This window comes from Nomascus leucogenys, chromosome 3 (assembly GCF_006542625.1).
Source record: "Nomascus leucogenys isolate Asia chromosome 3, Asia_NLE_v1, whole genome shotgun sequence".
NCBI lineage: Eukaryota > Metazoa > Chordata > Mammalia > Primates > Hylobatidae > Nomascus > Nomascus leucogenys.
Window position 1 is genome coordinate 39,423,138 of NC_044383.1, and position 22,770 is coordinate 39,445,907.

Consider the following 22,770-nt stretch of genomic DNA (forward strand, 5'->3'; position numbering starts at 1 on the left):
GGTCTTTAACAATTTCTTTCAACAGTATCTTGTAGTTTTCAATATATAAGTCTTGCATTTTTTTTGTTAAATTTATTCCTAAGTATTTGCTTCGTTTTCATACTACTATAAATGGATTTTTTTCTTGATTTCATTTTTGGATTGTTAATGGCTGGTTTATAGAAATACAACAGATCTTGTACGCTGCAACCTTGCTGAACTCATTTATTAATTCTAATAGTGTTTTAGTGAATTCCTTAGGATTTTCTATATATGAGTACATCATCTGATAATAGAAATAGTCTTACTTCTTCTTTTTCTATCTGGTTGCCTTTTATTTATTTTTGTTGCCTAACTGCCCTGGCTAGAACTGACAGCACATCTTTTTGGTTCTTCATCTTAGGTGGAAAGTTTTTAGTCTTTCGTCAGCATGCGTGATGTTAGCTGTGGGTTTTGCATAGATGCACTTTATCAGGTTGCGGAAGTTCCTTTCTATTTCTATTTTGTTAAGTGTTTTTTTCATAAAAAGATGTTGGATTTTGTGAAATGCTTTTTCTATGTCTATTGAGATGCCCGTGTGGTTTTTGTCCATTGTTATATTAATATGATATATTGCATTGATTGATTTTCATGTTTAACTCTACATTCATTTTTATATGAATATATTACATGTTTAAGTATGGTCTAACTGAGAAGAGCTTTGTACAAGACCAACAGACATTTACTGTCGTTTTGCAATTCTGGCTCTAACTTGGACCTGTAGTTTGGACAAGAACAGATGGTAAACTGCAATGTGACTGTAACCATGACTTCATATCATAAACAATCTGATATTTTTAAAAATTATATTTATTTTAAAGAAAGAAAATCTATATATATTTTGAAAGTAATATTGAACATGCACCTTTTGTTGTTGTTTGTTATTATAATCACATTTTCAACCTTTGATGATACAAGTATCAATTAAAATAGCTCTGTGACTTAAAACCAGTGCATGATATTTCTGATTTTGAACACACTATTGCAGAATAACCTGTACCAGACTTTGGGTAGGCAAAGTCACTTAAGTTAACGAGAAAAACACATAGGGACTTGGAATTTTTTTTCCCATATAAAAGGAAGCAGTAGTAATGATACTGATAACATTACTTGCTAACATTTACAGAATGTGCTGCTTAGCTATCTAAGCATATTACTTGAAAAATTTTATTTAGGTATCTTATTCAGTTCTATCAGCAACTCCGTGGCTGATGTACAATTAGTATTCCATTTTATAGATGAGGAAACTCAGAGATGTTAAGTAACTTGTCCAAATATTCACAGGTAGTTAACTACTGAGGCCAGAATTCTGAATCACATGCAGGTGACTCCAAAGCCCAGGCTTTTAACCATTTGTTGCAGTTTGGGTACCAGGGTTTAATTTACGAGGGAACTCATAATTGTTTATTTTCCCTTTTCAACTGAAATGGGACCAAAACCTAGAAGGTCATAGATTTGCAGCATTCCACTTGTTGACCAAATGCTATTACACATTTAGTACTCATTGTATACTTACTGTGTGGATTCCACCTATGCAATGCATCTAATCTAGCAATAAACAAGGTTGTATAGGAACTGTTTTATATTTAACTATGCAGTTAACAATTTTTTAAGCTACGTTTGATGATTTAAGTAGAAAACCTTTATTGACAAAGTCAAACCCACTTCTGTTGTCCAAAAGCTCTTTAGTTTAATTAAGTCCTATTTGTCTATTTTTGTTTCCGTTGCATTTGCTTTTGAGGACTTAGTCATAAATTTTTTGCCTAGGCCAACATCTGGAGGGTTTTTCCTAGGTTTTCTTCTAGGACTTTTATAGTTTGAGGTCTTACATTTAAGTCTTTAATCCATCTTGAGTTAATTTTTGTATATGGTGAGAGGTAGGGGGTCCAGTTCCATTCTTCTTTATATGGCTAGCCAGTCAAACCTACTTCTAATAGGAAAAAAATGACTATGCCAAAGTGTCTAGTGATTCATTTTGGGATATTATGACTGGGTGCATTAAAATCACCACAGAGTTTTTTTTTTTTTTTTTGAGACGGAGTCTCGTTGTTTTGTGGAGGGGGCTTGGGAAACTACAACTTTAAGCCCAAACCCAAGGACCTTCTTTGAGTCTTGGCTCAGGACACTACCTTATTGTGGCTTTCTTCTTAACTTTCCAGCCATGGTGCTCATTTCTGCCCCCCCTTGCAGCCTTTCAGCCTGAACTTACAGTTCTCAGTCCTTTGCACACCACTGTCTCATCCTAAGAAAGCTCACCTCAAGCTGTAACCATCACAGTTAAGCAGATGGCTTATAAATGTGTGACTCTGGTTTTGACCTCTCGCCCCAATAAAATCCTAATGCTTCTGTTGGCAGTCTACTTGAATGTCCCAGCATCTCAAAGTCAAGATATCCAAACTGGATCTAACTTTTCATGTTCTTTTTATAGCACAACCTTCATTTCCCCAGGACCAAAATCTTGGAGGTATTTGTTATTCTTTCATGTCTTGGGCTAAGTTTGCGTCCATTTGCCCACCAGTTGTTTTGAGAATTGGTCCCTTTGTGTATATTCTCATTGCTTTCCCTTGCCTTCCACCCAAGTGAGTATTTGCAACAAGCTCCTGATTGTCCTATGCTGTGAAAGACCAAGGGGAGTCCTTATGGAACCCACTATAGGCCAAAGTCTAGAGGATTAGATGGGCTGTTTGGCCTTGTGAGAGATGATTTCCATGATGGCAGTGGGAGGTGGGAGGATTGAGGCCAGCCCAATGAGACATGTAAAGAAAATGCACATGAGTTATACAGGTCCGGGGGAGACCTCAAATTTCCTTCCTGAGGTCAGTTTCTTTCTGATTTGGTATAAAACAGTTATAGGACATGGAAGAACAGCTGCTGGCCTCTCTCTGGAGAGACTGAGCAGTATAGACAAAGGAGGTGTTGGCCTCCACAGCTGACCATGGACAGCTCAGACTGCCAGAACCTGGCATCTGTGAACCCCCATGCCCATGGGACTGCTGCCAGCTCTCACTGTGCAAATCAGGGCTGCAGGCCTGAGAGTCCTGGGCACCTTCACTCACTGCAGATGCTTCTTCCAACCTGAGGCCTCCCCAGGGCTCCATATCATATAAAGGAGAGTGCTCAGAGGCATGGGCTCTGAAGTGGGATGTACTCAAGTTCAAATCCTTGCTTAGATACTCCCTAGATGCTTAACCCTCTAATTAATCACTCAGAACAGCAGGCCATCTGGTCAACCTCCCGTGAACTCCCAGCTAGAAGGACTGCAAAACACCATGGAAGATAGGAGATGATACAGCAGAATATCAATTTCCCTAAACTCTTCACAGATAAGATAGTGGAAATGAATTTCCCTAAACTCCTCACAGGTAAAGTATCCTGTGTGGCTGGAACAAATACTTTGGTGTGCCTCTGAGTGGAAGTGGATTGGGATCACTACATCTTCTTCAAACAGCCTGCTAAAACAAGGGAACCTACTAAGCCTAACCACAGGGCCTTGGGCTTGCAGACTGAGTCAGGAAAGTTTGGGGTTCAGGACAACAAAGGGTCTGAAGTCACCAGCTATCTTCTCTCTCCCCAGTCTCCTTCTTAAATAATTGAAATTTGTAGGGGCATCAACTTAGCCTCTAAGTCTCAGTTTTCTCATCTTTGAAATGAGGATTATAATTCTACCTTGCCAGGTTGTTTTGAGAAGTACAGAACACATGCATACAACACTCAGCACAGCGGGGGGGCCGTAGTGGAAGGCCCACGTGTTTCCACATGACCTCCACGGAGGTTGTCATATACACGGGGAGTGTGTTAACATCTACTTGTTTATAAGCACATGAAAGTTAGCAACGTGGGTAAATAGGTCATTTATACACATAAGACACATGGCTCATTCACTCCATTGGGGTCCTAATTACTTACTGGCCAGTTATTTCTTTCAGGGCAATTTCCTTTTTGTCTCCAGTTACAGATATAAATATAAAAAATACAAGAAGATACTACTTTGAGACAGCTGGTGAATCATATCTAATTATTCTGTAATCTCTTCACCTGAAGGGACCCGACTTCCCAGCCCCTGCTGTCTCTGAAGGAACAATCATCAACCAGAACTTCCTTCTGGTCAATCTGAGTGGGTTTTATTGTTGTTGAATATGGACTCTGGGTGCCAAAGAGAATCAAACATTTTCTCGATGGAAGGGAATTGGGAGATTTTAAAGTTGACCTTGAAACTGAATGAGACCAAGGGACTCAAAGACAGAAGGCAGAGGAGAAAAGATTAAGGTTGTATTGCCAGAACTAGAACCCAGGTTTTTATCTGGGAATTTTATTTTAAAAAATGCAGTTTCTGACCCGAAGTCTCAGGTGAGGCTTGAGATTCTGATGGTTCTGGGACCACACTTTTAGTTGCAAGAGGGTCGATGTTGGTAAAGCACTTAGAAAAGTTTATGACATGTAGTGCCTGATTCAATAAAAGGCAGTTATTATTGCTGTTGTTTTTATTACTTGCAGCAACTGAGCTGCATGTAGCTCTCAGAAATTGAGAAATGGTATTTGGGTTAGAAGTCAGTTTTCTGTGAACTTGATTGGCTCAGATCAGTCAAGGGTCAAAGACTGATTCAAGTAGCCTCTGTGAACTGACCACACCAAGCTTTTGAAGCCACCTTCTGGGCTGCTCTGGCTAGGCCGACTGTGCCAAGAGCACTCAAATGCACTGACTGAGGAGTTTAGCAGCATGGACCCCTTGGCACACGGGGGGTAGATTTTTTACAATGGTGCTGTGTCGTAGTAAAAATGCCTCCATTCTTAACTGACTCTAATTTTCATTACATTTCATTTTTCTCCCAGTGATGCTAAATCTTCAAGACTAGTCCTTTTACTGTAACCAGTGTCAAGGTAGAGTGGAATGAACAGGGACAAGGGGATTAAAGATCTGGGGTGCTGTGTGAGAGGTTAGAAAGTTCTGGCATAGACATGGCAGCCATGGCAGCCAACTCTTCTCAGACAACTAGTTTAATCTCTCGAAGTCCAGACATTCAGGGTAGAAGCAAGGAAGAGAATAAGCACTGGAGGTCCTACAAGTGGAATCCATTGGCAAAGCTGATCTGTGACCCACTTTTGATAAATGAGGTATGACGTCTACGCTTTGCTGAACATATCTGTTTCTGTGTTTCTGTGTGTCTGTATATCCTTTCCTTCCTTTTCCCTTTCCTTCCACTTCCTATAGTCCGTTTTCCTACCCTCTCTTCCTTCCATCCTTTCTCTCTTTTCCTTGGAAAGGAAAATTTTGCATTAAAAAATTCCAACTTTCTCATTGTTGAGCTAGAGAAGGAGAAAAGGGATTTATTTGCCCATGCATGATCCAACTGAACTAGGGAGGAAGACCAGAGAGAACTTCCAGGGCAGGTGAGAACTGATTGTGGCCGGTACAACTTTGAATAGTGATAAAGGCCAGGTGTGAATGGAAGAAATGAACCTTGAAAGCAAGAGCTGGGAGTAGCTGCTGTCCTGGATCCCTATCCTCCCAAGATTTGCCCTGACCTAGGGCCCAATGCACCTGCAAACCAGGATGCCCATTCCAGTTCCATTTCTCAAGGCCCCCTGTATGTTCCCCGCTCCTGCCAAACCTGACCCCTCCAGCCCCCATCCTGCAGCTAAGCCTTTGTTCTTGCCATTTCTGAGTGCCTTCTTTGCTCCATCTCCACTTTTTTTGGACAGTGTTCTAATCACTTTATATTCATTAATTTACTTTTTAACCCATTATAATTACCTGAGGCAAGTGTCTGCATTGTCCTGTTTTACAGATAAGATGATGAAACTTAGAAGAGAAGAGTTAAGTAACTTGCCCCAGATCATGCAGTTTCTATATGGTTGATCTGGGACTTAGGTCATCAAACTCCACATTCTTAATCACCAATTTTTGCCTTTTGTGTATCATGCTGCAATGTAACCACTGGTTCATGTCTGTCTCTTTGTTAATCTAAATCAACTCCTAGAATTAAGAACAGTGCTTATTTCATTGTTTTCATCCCTAGCTAGAACAGGGGTGGCAGGCATTCTGCAAATGTTTCCTATATTGTGCTACGTTCTATTATATTTCCTACAGGTAGACTAGAGGCAGGGTAAGAGCTCCATGATAGTTCAGATCACGCTTCTGTGAGATATGGATTTGTGACCATCTAGGGCTTGGTTCTTAGCTGCTCTGTGCTTTGGTTTCCCATCTCTATGCCCATCTCCATCTTTAACACATTGTGAATATCAGGGAACTAGGGTATTGTTTCATTCTTCTTCAATCCAGCCCCCTCCACTGTCACAATATAGTGCCTAGCATAGCATCCAGTCCACAGCAGGCACTCAATTGACTATTTATTGGATGAATGAACATTCATAATTCTCTAATCTGCCTCCTCTTTCCTTCTTTTTTCTCTTTCTTTCTTTCTTTTTCTTTCTTTCCTCTTTCTTTCTTTCTTTCTTTCTTTCTTTCTTTCTTTCTTTCTTTCTTTCTTTCTTTCTTTCTTTCCTCTCTCTTTCTTTCTCTCTCTCTCTCTCTTTCTCTCTCTTTCTTTCTTTCGAGGCAAGGTCTCCCTCTGTTGCCTAGGCTGGAGTGCAGTGGCACCATCTTGGCTCACTGCAACCTCCACCTCCTGGGTTCAAGTGATTCTCCTGCCTCAGCCTCCTGAGTAGCTGGGATTACAGGCGCCTGCCACAATACCCGGCTGATTTTTGTAGTTTTAGTAGAGACAGAGTTTCCCCAAGTTGGCCAGGCTATTCTCACACTCCTGACCTCAGATGATCTGCCTGCCTCAGCCTCCCAAAGTGCTGGTATTACAGGCATAAGCCACCACGCCTGACCCTGCCTCCTCAACTTGAAAAAAAAAACTGGGATAAAAAGAGTGAAAATGATGCCACTTAACTGTTGGGGGAGAGAGACACAGCGTTTCTCTACATTATGCGTGTAGAAAACTAGATTGTGAGGCTGGAAAGAGTGACAAAGGATATTGAAAATAGAAATAAGGTTGAGAACTTACCAAGGCCCTGTCCATGGAAAATGTGAATGCTACCTGGAATCTTTCCAGCCCAGTTCCTGAATCTTTTGTAACAAAAGGTCTAACTTGGGCTTTACTATACCATTAGCAGGGAAAATATAGTATGGTATACATTATAGGTTCAAAACACAATCCATTTGTGGATTTGCCACTGAGGCGTTAAGACATTTGAGAAAAGAACATAGGAAAGCACAGATAAAGCCACATCAGACTTGAGCTAGGCAGCCGAAACAAGACATTAACCCACTCGAAGACCCTTGAGGCCTCCAGCCTTTCCCCTTGGATAACTCTGAAAGGCGTCCAGTGAGTTCCAATTTGGGCAGGAGTTTGTTTATTCTGCTTGGTTCAAGTCATGGCTACGGATCCCTAATGGTTTTCATGTCCCTAAAGGTTTTCCACATTTGGTCAAGACCTATACTTTATGTAAGCCTGGAGAAAGCCTTGCACCCAGCTGCTCTGGCTGTGCCGACTGCACTGAGAGCACTCAAATGCACTGACTCAGGGGAGGAGTTTAGCAGCACCGACCCCTTGGCACGAGGCGGGAGATTTTTTACAATGGTGCTGTGTCATAGTAAAAATTCCTCCATTCTTAACTGAGTCTAATTTTTATTGCATTTGATTTTTCTCCCGGTGATGCTAAATTTTCAAGACTAGTCCTTTTACTGTAACCAGTGTCTCGTGCCAATGAAAGCTAAGTGGGCCCATGCTGGCTTCTGGCCCTCTATTTTCAGTGCACCCAATTCCTAATCCAGGGAAAAGCATTCAGGTTTGTAAGTGCCACTCTCCTTCCTATAGAGGGTGCCTCCAGGCTGTTGGTCCTAATGTGCCACTATTCAAAATTCAACCTGCTTAAGGGTCTGCAATGGCTCTCTAATGCTTTAGGTTCAAATTTTCACCTCATTCTCCAAACTGTAACCACAGCTACCAAATGAACCCTACCTCTCACTATGTCCATTGCATCATTTCTTCATTGTCTCACAGTTGCTGCACACATTCTCACCCTGGCACTATCTCACTTGCTTTCCCTGCTTGGAATGCTTCCTGTATCTCCCAGGAAGAACCCAACCAGAAGGTTGTTCACAGATGACCTGTCTGTGTTTACAGCTCTTCTCCCTTTTGTCCCAACTCCCAGTTCAGCCTCCTAAATCCTTGAACTGAAGTGCCCCAAAGCTTGTGTGAATCTCAGAATACAACTCCAGGGTCCAAAATGGAGATGCCTGCAGGACCAAGCAGGTAAAGGAAATGAGGCTAGAGCTGAGTGGGACACCACCTGGAGGTGGGGCCAGGTGTGTAGTAAAGAGCTGGTGTGTCTCATCTTGTGGGGGTTAGTATGGGTCACTGTCAGCCCACGGGCCAAGGGAGAATAGTGGCCCAGTGTTGCCAGAGAAGCCAGAACATTTTAATGCAAGATTCCCAATTTTTTAAAGTACTGCAACTGTCAAAGAAAAACACACATGGCTTGGATTTGGCCCATGAAGAAGGAATTTGTGTTCCTGCGGTATAAGTAAAACACTGCTACGACTCATAGACATCAGTGAGTATGGCATGGGGTAGAGGGAGCATTAACAGTCCACCTGGGCCTGGAGGGGACAGGTCTTCAATTCCCCTTTGTAGTCTACCCCATAAGCTTCCTTCTAAGTCCAACGTCTTGAAATACAGTTCCCAGGAAGTAGAGAGAGCTGGGTTACTAGCCATTATTCCTTTTCCCAACTCCTCAAAACAATTAAAGAGCATTTCAGCTAACACCATCTCGGTCTTTATTTCAGAATAATCATTTATTTTCAAGTTCAATTTCCATGACCGTTTCAAATGTAAATATTTTAATTTGGGGTAAAATGAGGGCTGGAAGGGGTGGAGCCCGTGGGGGCATCCCTACTTTATTTTGATGAGAATCATCCTTTTGAAATGTAAGTCTTATTGTGTCACTACTTCTGCTTAAAACCCTCTGATGGCTTCCCATTGCTTCTAGAGCCCTTAACAAGAGCCTGTGTTATCTGGCAGTTTGTTTTGCCTCTCTCTGTTTTGCCTCTCTCTATTTTTCATAGGCAAAAATATGAGGCTTAAATTAGATAACACTTTAAAAACACTTGTCACAGTGAGTGCCCAATACCTGTTAGTGCTTGTCATTCCAACTTCTCCAGACTTTATTGGCATAAGAAACCCTCCAGCTCACCACTCTCCACCCAGACTTCAAACTTGCCATACTCTCTGCTGCCACTGGGCCTTTGCACATATGATTACTTCTGCCCAGACACTCTTCCAGCCCCTCTTCTCTTAGTTACCATTGATTTGACCACTTCTCTGCCTGTGTCCAATCAATGGCTTCTTTGGCAGAGTGAAATGTGTTTTACTTGGCCCATCAGCTAACAGGAGCTGCTTCTTTTCCCGTTTGATTGACTGTGCTATGCATATGTAACCATCAGTGGGAAGACTCCCAACTACCCTCATAGGTGTCTACATCAAAGAATGGAAGGATATCATTTCCTCAAAATCACTGGAGGTCTCTAGGGCAAGGGGGCAGCAGGTATGTGGGAAAATGATCAATTCTGTAGTCAAATGAACCTCCATTCAAATCTAAGTTTTCGTGTTACACTCTATGTATGCACACACACAGAGAGAGACACACACACACCCTGGTATAAGTCAGTGCACAGGATCCCTGAGTGGGAGATAATACTGGAGTGTTTCCTAGTAGTTAAGAACATGGCTTGGAGAATCAGAGAGGCTTAGGATCAAATACTGGCTTTGCTCCTACAAGCTGATCAACCCTAGTTAAGGATTTTGGTTCTAGACTTGGTAGTCTATCAGCCTAGATCTTGTAAGTTGCTAGGGTCTCTGAAACTTGTTATACTCTCTCTTACCCTCCATGTTCCCAGATCATCCACAACAACATCTACTTGAAATGGATTTTAGATGAGTCTGCTTATTGATGCCAAAATGTGTCTCTGAGTATAAACAGGGGCAAAATACCCGCTACTGTCACACAGGGTGTTTCTGGTGACTGTAAAATTCAAAGGTATATTCTCAGTGGTGTTTGAGCATACACTTGTTCAAAGAATCCCTTGTGACATTAACATTATAGAAAATATTTTTTTAAGTTTGTTGCCACAATGAAATATGAAGTTAAAAAGACAAAATACCAAATATATATTTCCAGTTGACAAAACTTGTTAGACTTTCCTGATGATAGTATAATATCTGTAATTAGAATTCAATCTACCAAAATCTAAACACCCTTAAAAATATCTTTTTATTATTTTAACTGTAATAATTTATTCACTGTTTCTTGGTTTGAAGACTCAATTCCAGTAGAAGTTTAAATTATGACTCAGACTATGGTGAGATATTCTCTTTTTTGTCCTCTTAAATATTTGCTACTGACCCACATGTTATTATAAACAGATTATAAGCATTTCATTATGTTCTATAAATGTTCCCAAGAGGAAGAATTTTCATAGCTCATTAAAATGAGGCTTATTCTTTAAAAACAATAAACAATTTAGAAACACTCAAAAGTATAAATGTCATGTACTGAAAAAAATCCTTTAATTTTATTGTAACGAGTAAGTCATCTTCATTAAAATATACAAGTTTTAACTGGAACACTAAATTTTGTCCCAGTCATAGATTTTTTAGACAAGGCTCCCAATACCAGGAGTAAATGCTTAGCATCTTTCTACTCTGGAGGGAATAAAATAGAGAGGATATCAGCGGAGAATTAAGTAAAAATAATAGAAGTTTCATAATATAGGTCAGGGCTTGTTTTCCCTGGTTAAATACCTGTTTACATTTCTTCAGGTACTTAAATGGTTGTAGAAACCTCAGCTGTCACTGAAGATGGTATAGGGACTTCCCTCTGGGGCCCTATATTCTGTGCTTATTTCAATTATAACATTTATACTATCTTAAAATTTGCATGTTTATTTGTCCATTTCCTCCATTTGTGGGTAAATCCCTCGAAAGTAAAGACTGTATTTTGTTTGCTGTTATATCCTTGGCACATAGTAGATGTTCAACAAATATTGGTCAAATGATTGAATTAATCGGTGGCCTAATGCATGGGAACTAAAGAAAATCTCGCTAAAGGAGTTACACAGGTGTGGCCTCCAGCCACTAGCTACCTCCTCTCAGGTGTCCCAGAAGTTGCTAGTGCTCTAGGCCCACAGCCAGGGAAACCTGGAGGGTACTTGTCTTTTCTTGTGCATCTACAACTGAGCTAACAGCAGAGTCTTTGAATTAAGGACAGTGGAATGCTGGCATTTCTAGGTGGTGGTGGCAATCCTCATTACTACCATCATCATCACCATCATCAGCCCCAGCATGACCATCATCGTCATAAGATTGGTTGAACATACATTAGGTAACAGATACTATGCCAAGCTGTTTTTATTTTTAATTTTTAAAGTTTTTGTAGAGAGAGTCTCGCTCCATCACCCAGGTGGACAGAGTGCAGTGGCAGGATCATAGCGCACTGCAGCTTCAAATTCCTGGGCTACAGTGATTCTACAGCCTCAGCCTTCTGAATAGCTGGAACCACAGGCACACACCACCACATCTGGCTGGCTTTTTTTTTTTTTTTTTGAGACAGCATCTCGCCATGTTGCCTACACTGGTCTTGAACTCCTGGCCTAAAGTGATCTTCTTGCCTTTGCCTCCCAGAGTACAGAGATTACAGGCCTGAGCCACCTGGCCTAAGTTCTTTATATACATTGTCACACTTATTCCTCGAAACAACTCTCCGAAGTTGTTGCTTTTATTCCCATTTTGTAGATGCAGAAACTGAAGCCTAGAAGTACAATCACCTGAATAGGATGACCCAATGTTGAAGTCAAGACTCAAATCCAAAACACAATGAGGCTCACATTCAAAGGCCTCTCTTGGAGGTAACCACTTCTGCAGAGTCTGCATCTATTCTCTGGCATTTTTAAGAACTATTGTTTTACTTAAATATTCAGTAAGTTTTGGAGGGAAGCTTTGGAATCTAATGGCTGTTTTTTTGGATGCAGTGTTTCAAACAACTATTTTGCAAATAAATTTCTGCAATATGGTCCATTCTGAGTCTCTGTATTCAGGACTTGACATTTTTATAACCAGCTCAGATACGTAAACCCAAAGTGTCTGTCTGGTGTTGCTATCCTCACCAGTCATCTTTCTGACTGCATTGATTAGGATTTAACCAACTTTCAATTACCCGATCTTCCTTCTTTCCTTCCCCTCCCTCCCTCCCTCCCTCTCTTCCTTCTTTCTTCCTTCCCTCCCTCCCTCCTATCTTCTTTCCTTCCTTCTTTCTTTCCTCCCTTCCTCCCTTTCTCCCTTCCTTTCTCCTTCCCTTTGCCTTTCCTTAGCCTTCCCTTCACCTTCCCTTCTCCTTCTTCTCCCTCTCCCTCTCCCTCTCTCTCTTTTTGGTGTCAAAACTTTACGGAGAATTAGGCTATAATTTGTTCCTTTCATAAGCTAGTTTCTTGGAGCAAAATTAGGGCACATAAGAGAATTAAATGGAATCAGTCTCCCAGCTCAAAATGGGTATATTCACACCTAGGAATGGAGTGCTATGTTCAGGTCACACCTGGTGACGGAGTCATATTCCTTGGTCACAACTGGTATGGAGTCGTATTCTTAGGTTACATCCAGGTGTAGTGTCACATTCCTGGATGATACTCGACCACCTGTGGTCCTAAAACAGGTTTTTGTCCTGTGCCTACCAAGCTTCCTGGCCCTATGACCTACTCATACCACCTTTAATGTAGCAGTCTAGCACTTTATGAGTTCTCTTTAGGTGGTAAGGGCTACTTCAGCAGACCTGAAACCTAATATTATATTTTCTCTGGAATGAGAAATATTATCTTACAAGTTGAAGACTTCCAGATGTGATCTTCTCCATTCTTAGGTGCCATAGCACTAGGCCACAGAGGGCAGCTAATGAATACTTTTTAGTTGATTAACTGGTACAGAAACACACCCAATATTACATTAAAGCATACTTTTAGATACCGAGAAAATAATTTCAAGGTCACAATACTAACAAGTCAGGATATTTCTTTAAATAAACAAATCTTGGAATTAGAGCTATGCACATGCCTTCCTTGCCTGGTAAGCATGTAAAGGGTAAGTGTTTTGATTTTGAGGAAGTCAACTAAGCCAGCCTTTACAAACTAAATTATTTATGAGGTATAATTATGTAGTTCAAATGTGTATGTGTATTCCTAGTATAACTTCTTGTTTTTTATTCAAAGCTATTAACTTTAGAGAAAGATACAACAGAATATACAAGCTTATTGTAGTGAAAGAAAATAAGTTGAAAACTTGATGGGAGTCTCACTGTGTTGCCCAGGCTGGAGTACAGTGGCGTGTTCTCAGCGCACTGCAACCTCCTCCTCCCAGGTTCAAGCGACTCTCATGCCTCAGCCTCCTAAGTAGCTGGGACTACAGGTGTATGCCACCACGCCTGGTTAATTTTTTTTTTTTTCTGTATTTTCAGGAGAGACAGGGTTTCATCATGTTAGTCAGGCTGGTCTCAAACTTCTGACCTCAAGTGATCTGCTCGCCTCGACCTCTCAAAGTGCTGGTAGACTTTTCTATCTGAAATAAAATATTCCCTCTTTTCAAACAAAAATATTGTATCTGTAAGGTATTTTTGTTTTCATATCAATATTCTATTTATAGCTGACATATGATAAATAACTTCAATATAGCTAAATATAGTCTACAGACACACATACCACACACTCAGACTGGTTAAAAATGAACAGTTTAGTTTTTTTTTCTAATACATAATGTATTATTATTTTTAAAAATAGAAATGTACCATTTTATTACAAAGTCTCACAAAAAGAAAATAGTATCCAAAAAAGGAAACTAGACTACCAATCTGCACCTGCAGAATTGGAGGAACAGAGAGGGCAGGCAGTGTGAGCTTCTTGGCTTACCTGAGGACAGTGGGGAGGTATGAGAACAGAACCAATCTAAAACGTCTAATATTACCTTAGGAACCTGGAAAGAACAGAGGATCCTTGGAGATCCAGCCACCCCTTCTAGAATGCTAATAAGGACTCCTTTCCAAAACTACTATATGGCTACCTACAAGTATCCCTTCCACCCAGACCTGGCTCCCTTTATCATTCAAAGTTAAGAACTGGGGAGGAAAGTGGGGCAAGGCAGCTCCTGGAAGAGCTCACCCAGCACAGCTGCCCTGGACTCAGGGCCCTGGTTTCTGTCTTTCACTCTAGTCCCCAAGATATTTATATTTAGTAAATAAAAATTTACTAATAGTCTAGAGAAAAAGAAAATATAAAATCTACGTTGTTAGGGGACCCGGCAAGAAGCCAGAGCTGGAAAGGCCTGCTCAGCCAACTTGACATCCTTCTGGGCCCCTTTGGCCTCTGGCTTCTCCTTGGTCTTCTCTTCTGCTGTGAATTCTTCTCTTCTGGGTCTTTCTCTCTTTCATCCTGTTTAGACCCACTTGGCTTTTTTGAAGTTGGAAGAGTTCTTGCAGCCACCCTTTCCCTCTTCATCAGAGTCAGAGAATTCATCCTCACAGGCAATTTGTTGTTTATTTTTTTGTTTTTTGAGATGGAGTCTCGCTCTGTCACACAGGCTGCAGTGCAATGGCCCAATCTCGGCTCACTGCAACCTCCGCCTCCCAGGTTCAAGTGATTCTCCTGCCTCAGCCTCCTGAGTAGCTGGGATCACAGGCACACACCACTATGCCCAGCTAACTGTTGTTATTTTTAGTAGAGATGTGGTTTCACCATGTTGGCCAGGTTGGCCTCCAACTCCTGACCTCAGGTGATCCACCTGTCTTGGCCTCCCAAAGTGCGGGGATTACAGGCATGAGCCACCATGCCCGGCCTCACAGGCAGTTTGTTTGTCAGAGGAACAGATGGAGATGCACTTGTCAGGGTCTTCATCCTTGTTGTCACTCTCTTCTAGGTTACATCCTCAGCAAGAGCCCACATTTGGGCCCTAGGTATGTGGGACAGCATTCTCAGGTTTCCAGACAGTTGCTGTTTGATCTTCTCCAGGCATCATTAGTGATCTGGTTAGTTATATTGGAAAGATTGATATGAAGCTTGAAATCTGGTCCAAAGTATTTGAAATAGTCATTATATGGGAGCTCATTATGGATCTCTGTGTCCAGGGCCACAGCTGTTTCCTATGTCCAGCAGCAGGTGACATTGTGAATGATGTAACACCTCCTCCTAGCATCAGCATCAGCAAGATGAAGCTCATAACAAATTCCACACACTTGACATGCCCTTTGATGTTCAGATTGAAGCAACCTAACTGATCCCCAGATGGAGTCTGAGTCACGCTGTATGACCACAGCACTAGGCTGGAACATCTCCATTACTTCAGACATATCTGGCTTGAAAATGGCCTCACAGGATTCATTATCAATCCCATCTCAGAGTGGGTAGTTAATAGCATAATACTTGCCTTTTTCAGCCCCAATATCCCATAGGTCCTCAGTTCCTGGGAATTACTCTCCTCATTTATGAAAGGACACAGTCATGACCCAGTCTGTGGCATAGAAGGCCTCTTCCATGCCATCACCGTGGCACGGAAGGTCAGTACGCACAATATGCACTGTGGAACATCAAGGTCAATAAGCAGCACCCCCTGGTGATTCTCTAACAAGTCCAGGAGGGCCAAGACTGTATCATTGACATAGCAGAAGCCAGATGCCTCAGACTTCTTTGCATGGTGCAGTCTGGTTCATGGTGATGTCTGTCTGCTGCTCATTAAGTTTCACAGAACTTGCCACAGAGCCGCCCACAGACAACTGACGAAACTCAAAGAGGCCATCAAATACTGGACAGTCCTCACCAATGTTGAATCTCTGTGCCTGCTGGCTGTACTCAGACATGTTATCAGGACGAATGGAGTGCAAGGATTTAATGTAGTCATCACTGTGGTACTTGGTAATCTCCTCGGCATTGGCTTTGTGAGGGCAATAGATTTTCATTTTTCAGTGGAGACTATAGTTGAGCAGCAAATTATGAATCATGCAGAATTGGTAAAGCTTCACTGAGTGGCTTTGTCCAACATTCTCATCATAGTAGTAACAGACTTTCCTCCTGGCACCCTGTGTCTGCACTATCTTGCTGGCCTCCATCTGTCAGAAAGATGGCAGATGTCTTGCCGGCCTCAGCAGGTCCATCTGCCCTCCACTGTATTACACAATTTAAATATGAATAACTATGTTTTGTCCTGGTTATATGTAACACTTAATCCTTTAATTTATGTGCTTTACTCAGAAACAATTTGAGAAGGAAAAATTGAGTTTAACACACTCAGTTTATTATGTTGGCTGGTACAATATGCACATTTGAAAACAATTAGCTGCCTTATATGAAAAATCCTCTTGTCATCACTTTATTTTTCTAATTTTGCCATTTTTAGTACTTCACATTACCATCAGTTATCTCAATTTTTTCTCTCCCTTTTAACTTTATCTTGTTTTTATAATTTTCAGTAGGTAAAACATTAAAAGAAAAGAAAAAGCAGGTGATAGCTTTGAAAATTTCTTCCTAATTATCGAAGTCAGTAATTATTTTGACTGCCACTGCTGTAAGGCGTTAGTCCTGAGATTCTAACAAGATTAATGGGGAGAGGGAAAAGGGCACAGGGACAGGAAGTGGAAGGATCTTTTTTTTTTCTTTTTTTTTGTTTTTTGAGATGGAGTCTTGCTCTGTCACCCAGGCTGGAGTGCAGTGGTGCAATCTTGGCTCACTGCAAGCTCCACCTCCCAGGTTCACGCCATTCTCCTGCCTCAGCCTCCCAAGTAGCTGGGACTACAGGCGCCCGCCACCATACCTGGCAAATTTTTTTTGTATTTTTAGTAGAGATGGTGTTTTACCATGTTAGCCAGGATGGTCTTGATCTCCTGACCTCGTGATCTGCCTGCCTCAGCCTCCCAAAGTGCTGGGATTACAGGCATGAGCCACCACACCCGGCCGGAAGGATCTTAATGTATCAAACTCGTGGAAGTTCCTGACTGAAAGGTAAAGGCGCTCTGTTTTTCCACTTTGAGACAGCACACCCTTATAATAAGGGCATACCCTTGTGGACCAATGCTTCATATAAGAAAGTGTCTCTGGTTATTTGGCAAACCTTCAGCTTTATAGGCAGAAGACCTTTGGTGGCACTGAAGGCAGAAAAGCAGGCATGTTTATGTTCCGATTATTGGTCTTCTGTATCAATCCATAAAGCCCCAAGGCTGCAGAATTCTGGACAATCAAGCCTCGAGTTACCAATTCTTGACTTGTGAATAACAATCAACTTGTTGGACATTTCCTTCTATTCTCGCCTAGTACAGGTGACCACGACCCCCATCTCATAATCATAACCACTTCCAGAAGAGGAGTGTTTCGGTTCTTTCTTACATCCTAATAGACTAGGGAGGGGGATGAAAGACCTGCAAAACATGCCCTTTTTCTCAATTATTTCTTCTTATGATAAAATACATACAACATAAAATTTACTGTCTCAACATTTTTAAGTGTACAATTCAGTGGTATTAAGTAAATTCATATTGCTGTGCAACTATCACCACCAGTAAGCTCCAGAACTCTTCATCTGGCAAAACAGAAACTCTATAGCCTGTAAACACTAACTCCCCATTCCCATTGCCCTTCCTCATCCCCTGGTAACCACCTTTCTACTTAAAGTCTCTATGATTTTGACTACCCTAAGTACTTCATATAAGGGAAATCATACAGCATTTGTTTTTCCCTGTTCCTTTTTTCTCTACCTTTACCAACTCCGTTTAATTCACTTCAAACATGTTTTCTCTTATGGAAGAGGTTATTCTTTTGAACTTATTCCTTTTTCTTTATCTCTGGGAAAAAATTTAAATTTCGTGCTACCTCCTTCCATCCTTCTTCATACCATTTCTAAGCATCACGTTAAAAAAAATTAGGGAAAAAGTTACTAGGGTAATTTTCTGACTCCTTCATATGGGTACAAGTTTTGAAGTGTAATTAGCCATAACAAAAAGCTACAGCTGCCAACATCTAAAATCTCAGAAATGGCTAAAAGTCCTTTTTGAAATCTCCAAAAAGTTTTAAGTCTTTACTCATCTTTAATAAAATTATTGCCCCTCAACAAGAAATGTCTTCTAACTCACCTCTATTGCTTTTTCTTTGAGGCTAATGCTCAGTATTCCAACAATAGTGTTTTTCTCTTTATTTCATGGGAAATGTGCAGACTACAACTGTGTTATGGGTTACAGAGGTTTTTGAGGACTAGAGTCTGTGAACCAAATCACGTTTAATACTGCTTATCCAGGAAAGTGTTCTAAGTTCTATATCGCTCCTGGGAAATGAACTTGTAGAATATAACCCATTTATAAACTGAAGACTAAGAGTGTATTATATATTCCCCAATAGCTAAAAGCTGTTGGCCAAATCTATGCCACAGGACACATACTGAAGAAGAAAAAAAGCTGACAACCACATCACAGCAGCTGCATGTACTCTTGAACCCCTGGAAGAGTACATGGCCATCACAGCTCAAGACCCACTAACCAATATGCTGATCCTACAGATTCTGTAAACACTCTTCGACTTTGAAGACTCATCTTTTTTTTTTTTTACTTAATTTTTTTAAGTTGACAAATATAAATTATATATATTTGTAATATACAACATGATGTTTTATAATATGTATACATTGTGGAACGGTTCAATTGAGCTAACTAACATATGCTTTACCTCACATACTTATCATTTTTGGTGGTGAAAAACCCATCTGGTTTTCTAATGCATTTTCTTCCACTGCATGTTAAAGGAATATGTTTAACTGAGGCATGTAAAGACTTTGCAAACCAAACGGGAGAGGATGCTGAAATTGCAAAAGGTTTGCAAGATAGTAAGTCAGAACTACAGAAATAAGCTTGGAGCGGAAGACAACCAGCTAATTGTATTATTCAGCAGGAGTTTCTAGAGGGTTCTCAGAAATCACCAAAGAGCTGCAAAGCAAAAAGTTAAAGAAACTTCCAACTCTTGCATAAAACACCAATTTAAAGATAACACATTAGCTGACAGTCTGGTGAGTGTCAGAGCTAGAAATATTGATCTATGAGGTTCTATTTCTAACAGGGAAGTACAAATACAATTGAAGTCAAATTATGATCAGGGCCATAGATGCACACACCAGCAGCCTCCTTATTTCTCTCCACAGATCTGTGGAAGACTAGAGGCATGCCTGCCTTGGTTGGGCAGCCTGGAGATCCGTTTCTTAACAATTAATGGAGAAGAAAGAATGTGGCTTTTATTGACTTTCCTTTGTTTGAGGTTTCACATTTCAGGCCAAGCCATTCCTCATAGAGAACATCAAATTGCTATCCAAACTCTTTGTACACTGAAGAGCCACTTCCACATTATTTGGCACTTATGTCTCTGCAGTTTCCTATATTATTATTTGATTACTTGGTGTATGCAAATCTGGACTCCTCATTAAGAGGATGGACACCTTAAAGGCAAGTAAACTGACTTACACTTCATTAGGCTCCCCCATAACACCTACACACTACTGAGCACAAAATGAGTTAATAAAAATTGTATATATTTGTCATGTAAAACATGATGTTTTGAAATATGTATACCTTGTGGAATGGTTCAGTTGAGCTAACTAACATATGCTTTACATACTTATCATTGTTTGTGGTAAGAAACCCATCTGGTTTTTTAATGCATTTTATTCCACTGATTGTTAAAGAAATATGTCTAACTGAGGCACATAAAGACTTTGAGGCCATGTGCGGTGGCTCACACCTGTAATCCCAGCATTTTGAGAGGCCGAGATGGACGGATCACCTGAGGTCAGGAGTTTGAGACCAGCCTGGCCAACATGGCAAAACCCTGTCTCTACTAAAAATACCAAAATTAGCCAGACAAGGTGGCATGTGCCTGTGGTCCCAGCTACTCGGGAGGCTGAGGCACAAGAAACTTGAACTTGGGAGGCAGAGGCTGCAGTGAGCCAAGATCACGCCGCTGCACTCCAGCCTGGGCGACAGAGTAAGACTGCATCTCAAAAAGAAAAAAAAAAAAAAGACTTTGAAAACCAAATGGGAGGTGTTTAGTCTACACATGTTGATTAACTCATGGGATAAGGCCCTGGCATACAATCACAAGCATTAAGACAATGCCAATTCCACATGCCAATCTCAGCCCAACTTCTTGGGAAGAGTATGATGAAGAATGCAGGCTTGGCGCTCTCTAGGTGCCACATCCAAGGGGAGAAACCTTGAATCCTGTGTGTAGGGAAAACAGCTTACCACCTAGAGACTATAAATTCCATGAGGGCAGGAATTATGTTTTGTTCCCTTTCCAGTAACTAACACCTAACAGGGGCTCAAAAATGTGTTGAATGGCTGAAAAACATGAAGCCATTAGTGTTCCCACATCTTCTGTTATTCTTCATTCATTTATAACCAATCCCCTGAAGTTCGGGCGACTCCAGAAAACAAACCAACTTGGCACCCAACATAGTACACAAGGAGGTTACGGTATCCTCTTAGGCCTGTCTAGAGGTGTGTGTGGGTAGGAATGGAGAAGGCTGAGGATCAAGGAGGAAGGTCACTGGCCTGCTGGCCTTGGGTCTCAGGACTTGCTATGGAGGGACAATAGCTGCTGTCAGATTGAGTTCTGGCAACCCCCAGGCATTGGAATGCTGCTTTGCATGGTCCCTGTCTGGTTGGCAGCTTCCTGCCAGGGAAGGCTGCCAAGCAGCTTGTGACAGCTATGCAGTGTACAAGTTTCCAAGGTTCTTTGGTGCGCTGCCATTTCTGACCTGCTTGTCTGCTGCTTGTGGGAAGTAGCTGGGAAGTTCAAATGCCAAGGGACCCCACTCTCCATTGGCTTTCATCTTTCAGTGGGATGCCTGCCTATCATGTCCTTTAAGATGGGAGTAGCTGGAAGATGGCCTTTGGCTTTTCTGGTCAATAGAGACCTATTAATTCTATGTATGAAGAAGATCTATATTTCACTCTGCTCCCAACCACAGTGGGTTTTCAATATGACTGCTTGACCATATTTGTTTCCTAGCATCTTATCACAGTAATTGACATTTGTCATAAACTACCACTAGGAGAAACTACCTGCCTGAATCATTAAAAAAAAATATTAAAGAAAGCATTTTAACCATTTACTTCATTTGAAAAAAAGTTTCAAAAAAAAATTTTTTTTTTGAGACGGAGTCTTGCTCTGTTGCCCAGGCTGGAGTGCAGTGGCGCAATCTCAGCTCACTGCAAGCTCCACCTCTCGGGTTCACGCCATTCTCCAGCGTCAGCCTCCTGAGTAACTGGGACTACAGGCACCGGCCACCACCCTCGGCTAATTTTTTGTATTTTTAGTAGAGACGGGGTTCCACCGTGTTAGCCAGGATGGTCTTGATCTCCTGACCTTGTGATCCGCCCGTCTTGGCCTCCCATAGTGCTAGGATTACAGGCGTGAGCCACCGCGCCCGGCCGCAAAATCTTAATGATTACTATTTGGAATGTTGACACCTTAGAGGATTTTAATAAGGGACCACCCTTTTATATTCTCTTAAAGAAGTGACTTTTACTTAAAGTCGCTGAAAAGTGAACTCAATTCTCCATCAGGAGATGCATAAATCTTAACTTAGATCCTTCTCTGTAGTCAAAGATAGAAAGTTAAAAGTGAAATTTCAGGCATTACCTTTCAGCATCATTCGTCCAGTGGATCCTCCAAAAGTACTGAGAAGGCCACTTCTTGCTCCCAAAGACGTGGTTGCTTCTAGGAGAGAACCGGTGATGTACTGCGATATTGAAGTCCTTTGGAGGGTGGCGCGATACTCACATACAGTGTCTCGGACACATTGCTTTAAGCATGGACCAACACTTATCCTTCCATGGGCTGTCTCGGAGGCTGGGAGCTTGGTGAAGAAATGGAGTAAAGATCCAACTGTATTTTCTGTTTCTTCTCCTCTTCTCACTGCATTGTAGATCTGTGAATAGCACAAAGTACAGGAAGTATTAATCTAGTTTCTTAGGAAAGCAAATTAACTTGTTGACAAAATGCCAAGATGACTTATTAAGAAAGAAGGCTCAGATGCTCCAAGTGCAAACACTGTGAGCACGCGGCTCATGCATTAACCTGAACATTCTACAGACACCATCTATTTGGAAAAGCTCTGTGTAGTTATAAAATAGGTCATTCAAACAACTCTGCTATCAAACAGAGAACTTACAAGTCATACCAACCAAAAATACATTCAGTTCAAACTTCTCCTCCTCAGCAGAGCAAAGCTCTTCTGCAGAGAGATGAAGGCAAACCTTTCCTTCTGGTTTTCCTGGACATTCCTGAATGACTGTCCCAGGTCTGTCTCCCTCCATGGAGTGTTTCAGCCTGACTTTTATGGGAAATCTTTTCTCCATGCTTAAACTGAAATGAGGATGAGAGGGTCATGGGGAAAGAGAACTTCCCTATTTCCCCTTTGGGCATAATCCTTCAAACTGTCAGCTAAGATCAAAGTATTTGAATCATTTTTTCTCTCTTCCTCCTCCCTCACCTCCCATATCCAATGAGTTGACAGATCCTGCTCACTCTTCTTGCCCCATCTATGTCACTGTCACTATCCAGATTTCTTCTCCCTTTATCACCCGAATTCACCAAGCATTGTCTCAAGAAGATTGCACTGTTAGGACAGGTTCCTAACCATGTCTCCAATCTATTTCAATGCAGTCATTCAATGTGCATGT

The 22,770-nt window shown here is 41.3% G+C and overlaps 1 protein-coding gene and 1 pseudogene across 4 annotated transcripts in view; both read right to left on the minus strand.

Moving 5' to 3' along the window:
- Positions 1–22,770, minus strand: part of PLCE1 (phospholipase C epsilon 1) — a 345,535-nt gene that overhangs the window by 183,941 nt on the left and 138,824 nt on the right. For all 4 annotated transcript variants that reach the window (XM_030809243.1, XM_030809242.1, XM_003255240.3 and 1 more), the window contains one exon: positions 21,728–22,016. In XM_030809243.1, coding sequence (XP_030665103.1) covers positions 21,728–22,016 — 289 coding nt within the window. The remainder of the gene's footprint in view (positions 1–21,727; positions 22,017–22,770) is intronic.
- LOC105739485 lies at positions 14,349–16,460 on the minus strand (annotated as a pseudogene).